The 5,093-nt window shown below is 52.7% G+C and overlaps 1 protein-coding gene across 1 annotated transcript in view; it reads left to right on the top strand.

Annotated features, from left to right (window-relative positions):
- The first annotated feature begins 4,414 nt into the window (after positions 1-4,414).
- Positions 4,415-5,093, top strand: part of PGS1 (phosphatidylglycerophosphate synthase 1) — a 34,989-nt gene continuing 34,310 nt past the window's right edge. The window contains exons 1-2 of the mRNA XM_025047111.1: positions 4,415-4,441; positions 4,591-4,856. Of these exons, the coding sequence (XP_024902879.1) occupies positions 4,415-4,441; positions 4,591-4,856 (293 nt within the window). The remainder of the gene's footprint in view (positions 4,442-4,590; positions 4,857-5,093) is intronic.

The raw sequence follows: 5,093 nt of genomic DNA, 5'->3' as shown, positions 1-5,093 counted from the left end.
CTTCCTTCCTTCCTTCCTTCCTTCCTTCCTTCCTTCCTTTAAGAAGTAATTATTGAGCACCTACTCTGTGTCAGAGATTCAGCTGGATGTCTAGAGTTTATCAGTCTGGGCCCTCTTGCAGCTTAGATTCTTTCCAGAAAGACAGGATTCTCCCAGAATTGATGTCATGATTAGTTGATTTCGACTGCACTAAGTACTACCAAGGAGAAGTCGGGGAGGGGGCACCTTATCTATGGGGGGGAGGAGGGGGACAACCTAGGGCATTCCCTAAGAAAGTGATACATGCAGGCTGATGGGCATCTGAGGTCTGGAGAGGTCACCTGACCCCAGGTGTCCTGGCCCGGGGTCTGCATGCCACCAGTGCCCGGGGCCTGCATGCCACCGTGAGTCTTTTCTGCTGGTCACCTCTGCCTCCCCCTCCCTCCCGCCCACTGAAGGCCTTGGCACCCTGCTTCCAAGCTCACGCTGAGGTGGCTACACGCTGAGAAGGTGAGAATATTGCACTGCATTCTACCCGTGGGAGGCAAGACAGGCAACATTCTCTGCCTTCTGGAACGTTGTAAACTTAAAAGTGTTTTACAAATAGGCAATATAGTCTAATGATTCCATATTCAAGAGGTACAAACAGGGGAACTATCATGTTCTAACTATTCCCCCGTCCTCCTGTGGTACCTGGGACTTATTTTATTTTATTTTTTTATAGACTAAAAGGTGTGTGTCAAGTGGTGAGCCACAGGCTGAGCGCAGCCCGTAGAAGCATTAGTTGGCCTGTACAGAATTTAAAAAATGTTTGAGATGACATTTAAAAATCTGAAAATTTCACATTCACATCTGAATGTAGGGCTTTCTTCGGAAGAATCGGATGATCTGGCCTCAGTGGGCCTGCATTCTGACAGGTCTCCGTTGGCCCTTTAGAGGGGACGTGGGCTCTTGACCTCAGCACAGGCCTTCCCCTCCGCCCCCACCCCTGCAATGGCCCTCCTCCTCCCCTCCCTTCCAGGACCTGCGGGCATGGAGCCGGCAGCTGCCCCCGGCCGCCGCCATCCCATCTCCCCCTCTCTAAGCTAAAGGGCAAGAAGGGTGTTTGACTTGGGAGGATTTATTTTCGTCTCCTAAGCTCTAGAAGACTGGACATAACCCAAGCCTTGGTGGGGCGTCCAGGGCCTCCTCTCCTCCCTGCTTGGGCCTGGTCTGGTTGAGCCTCCTCTCAAGCAAGACCCGTCCTGCATGAGGCGCAGATGCTGGCCCCTGGGGAACTCTCGGCCTCTTGCTTCGATTCACCATGGGGGCTGGCTAGAAGGTGAGGTGGGGTTCTGCCAGGGAGTCCCCCAGCCCCTGGCCTCCACCACTGAGCGAGCCCCAGGGAGCCTGGGACTCCCTGGGGCATAGCTGGCCGGGGCCTCCGTGTTTCCCCACTTATGGACTGCTGCATCACTGGGAGGCGTGTGGCTCCTCGCTGGGGTGGGGCTGGCCGCCTGCCACGCCACAAGAGGCCGAGCTTCCCCTGAAACTGAGAGCTGCATTTATCTCTCACCAGTGACAGAGAAACAAACCAGCACGCTCTGCCCAGGAGGCATTTCCAGAAATTGGGCTCTGGCTTCTTGTTGATGAAATGCCAGATTATCCTGGGCCTCTCTGTGGTGAGGGAGCCATTGTGCAAGAGGTGTTTGGTTTTGCAGATGACAAGAGTTTTTGACATTGAAAAGTTTAAATGATAAATTCGAGAACCTTGTCTGGCTCCCCACCCCTACCGGGGAGGTTGCTGATTTGGGCCTCGGTGTTTGGCAAATTTGTTCTTTACAACCTCCAGTTCCTCTGGGCCTCCCCACAGCTCTGGTGAACTCAGGCTCCCGGTTCCAGAAGACCTCATCTCTCTCAGTTCTAGGGCCATACAGGATAAAGCTCTTTTCTAAAGCAGAGGATGACAAACTGTGGTACACGGGGTGGCGGACTGTTTTTGTAAATAAAGTTTTATTGGAAACACAGCCACACTCATTCTTATTGCTCATTGCTCGTGGCTGCTTTCGTTCCAGAGTTGGAAACAGTACCAAGGACTGGAAAAGGTCAGGGTCACCGCTCAGCAGGGAGGCTGAGTCCCAGGGAGAATGAAGGCAGGAAAAGGGCCCGCGGCCTGAAGGGAGACCTACGGCTCAGGTGAGCCAGCCCCAAAACTGTCGGCCTGAGCTGCTGAGTTTGCAAGCTGACCTGTGGCGGCAGGTCAGCAGACTCACAGGAGGCCAAGCCACGGTGGTCCCCGTCCTGCAGCTGGGAGGCTCCGAAGCTGATCGCCTTCTGCCATGCAGGCAATAGTGAAACCGGTGTGCACAGAGCCCGCTTTGGGTGTCGGGTCCTGTTCTGGGTGCTCAGAGCACACACGGCTCTAAGGGTTCACGCGGCAGGGGGAGGGACAGGGGGCAGGGAGACACAACACACAATGGTCAACCAGTGAATAAGATTAGATCACAGTAGGCAGTAGCAAGAGAATAAAATCGTGTTATGGGGCCGGGAAGGCATTTCTAGGGGAAGGTCGGAGCTTGGAGGGTGAGAGGACCTGGGGGAAGACGCTTGTAAGCAGAGGGAAGAGTTAAGATGAAGAGCCTAAAGTAGCAACGTGCGTGGAGAGTATAGAGGGGCGAAAAAAGGCCAGGCTGCTGAGGCCGGACGGTGGCCAAGTGCAAGAGCGGAGAGAGAGGCGGGCGGTGGCCCCAAGGCTGGTTCCGGCCCATCCTCAGTGCCTGGGCTACGCTCCCTGTAAAATAAGAGCGTATTTCTCAGAAACGGCCGAACAGTCTGCACATCCAAGTGACATGGGAGAGCTTCTCACTGTCGAGGCTGAAGATGGGCCGGCCATCCTCTTCCTCCTTCCTGAATTTGTTAGCGGCCCTGTGTTTTGGAGAGACCCTCGCTCACAAAGCAAGCTGGGGGAGGAGGGGCCTTCCTCTTGCACTGGCGGGGTTTTGGGTTCGGCAGTGAATCACAGACAGTGAGGCATGGGCCCTTGGCTCAGGATTTCCTGGTGTTTCCTGCCAGGGAGACCAGCCCGCTATCAGGGGCAGCAGCCCACCACTCCCTGACGTCAACTCGCCCTCCAGTGAATGGGTTTCCTTTTCCGTTTGGGAAGACACGACCTCTGTCATCAGTCCGTTGACCCTGTCATTCTAACCTTGGCATCTCCTGTTTGGGAAGGAGCGAGCAGACTCATGAGAAGGCAGTGGGTGAGCGGACTTAGCAGATGGGCTTTCGAGGCACCAGCGGGTCTCAGAGGGCAGATGCTTTCTCATCTAGGGTCATCAGCGTATGAATCGAGAAACCCCAGAAGCAGTAGTAGTGTCCGCGCTAACTGCCTGCCCTCCAAGCAGCTCGGGGTACTCCCAGGAGGACTCTCTGGGGCACCTGTGTTATCTGAGCAGGTCTTATCTCTTCTACTTATTCTCAATAAGCCCAGATGATACCTCCTGGAGAAAAGAGCATTGGTGCCGTTGTCATGTTAAACGTAACCATTGGAAACATTGCTCAGTCTCTGAAAACCATTATTTAAATTTTTGCAATCTCTATATGTGTGTGTTCTGGAGCAAAGTTGTGGTCGCTTCACTCTGGTTGTAGCCCTGAGTGTTTCAAACCAGCCGTGAAGGCCACTGGCTCTCCGTGTGTGGCTCCGAAAGGCACTAGGTCATTGCCTGCCTTTTATACTTAATGTAAATACTGAACTTAATGCAGATCTTCCAAACACAATGCTGTCGATCTCACGCTGTTCCTACAATTTATTTGAGATCGGAAATTCCCAGTGGGCTAGTACTATGGTTGTCTGTTTCTTAATACCTCACCTAGCAAAGCGCCACATGTAAAGAGAAGCGGCCAGTTCTTTCCAGGATGCTTAGGGTGCTCCAGTGGTCCATGAGGTGCTTACCACTGAGCACCACGGTCCAGCCATTCAGCAACTTGACTCTGCAACTGCCCTGTGCCAGGTGCTGTGCAAAAGTGGAACCATGAAATGAATGGTCTCATTCTTGTTACTGGAAGTTAGGAAATTTGATGATTCACCACTTCTAACCTGGAAGAGCTGAATCAAATTCCACGTTGTCTTTGTAAAGCTATTTAAACTTAAAGGAAACATTAAAATCAAACCCAAATACTCGCTGATTGTAAACAATTTGGAAATTCTTGAGTAGCACCAAGTAACCAATTTTAACATTTTGATGTATTTACTTTGTCTGTACCCGCATTCTTTCTTCCCGACTTTTAACAAAATCAGATAAGCTCTAGACTACTCTTTGGTAATTTGGTTCTTCCACTTAATTCACGAAACATTGTTCCAGAACAAGCGAGAACATATTTTTTTATGGATGCACTGCGACGTCCCATTATTTATTTAACCAACTCTCCCACTGTTGATTGCGTCCACATTTTTGGTATCATGAACAATGCTGAGATGGACATTCCTGTAAGAAACGTGTCATCGGTTTGCTTGGGATAATTTGTTGGAAGCGGAATTCGGAATGTTTTGTATTCAGCGTGTCCGTGTCCTTTTAACCTCAGCCCCAACTCCACCCCCGCCCCCCCCCCAAATAAGTAGGAAATGGTAATCTACAGCTTTCCCAGTTTCCGAGTCCCAGCCCACGTGGGTCTGCCAAGGAGCCACATGTTACAGATCAGAGCCACCCGTCCTGCCTCTCCAATACTGCGTCGTTTTCCTTCTTAAAATTAGCTGCAAAAAGTGTTCTTGCTGTAGGGAAGAGCTCCTGCGGCTTCTTCGGCCATAGAGACAGCCCGGGTCGATGCAGGAGTCTGCGTTCCCTGCACTTCACGTTGGTCGAGCTGCTCTGTGCCCCAGAGCTGCGGACCCCGGGGCTGACGAGGTGAAAACGGTCTCGCCCGCCCTGTGGGGATTTTTCCGTGCTCAGTGCACCGCAGTGAGTCAGCGGTAACCCGGTTTTGCACAAGTCTAATGCACATCTTAGGGGAGATGCCGTGGTCTGTCAGGTCCAGTCCGAACTTGACCGTGGGGTCCGAAAAGTAATGCCCTCCCTCGTCGGTGCGGAGTCGGGGGGACGCGGGCGAGGGGGCGCGGGGAGCAGTCCCGGCGCCCTGGGCCT

Source organism: Pteropus alecto, unplaced genomic scaffold (assembly GCF_000325575.1).
Source record: "Pteropus alecto unplaced genomic scaffold, ASM32557v1 scaffold134, whole genome shotgun sequence".
In the NCBI taxonomy this organism is placed as follows: Eukaryota; Metazoa; Chordata; class Mammalia; order Chiroptera; family Pteropodidae; genus Pteropus; species Pteropus alecto.
The sequence above is the reverse complement of the archived record's forward strand: the minus strand, read 5'-3'. Positions and strand labels throughout refer to the sequence as shown.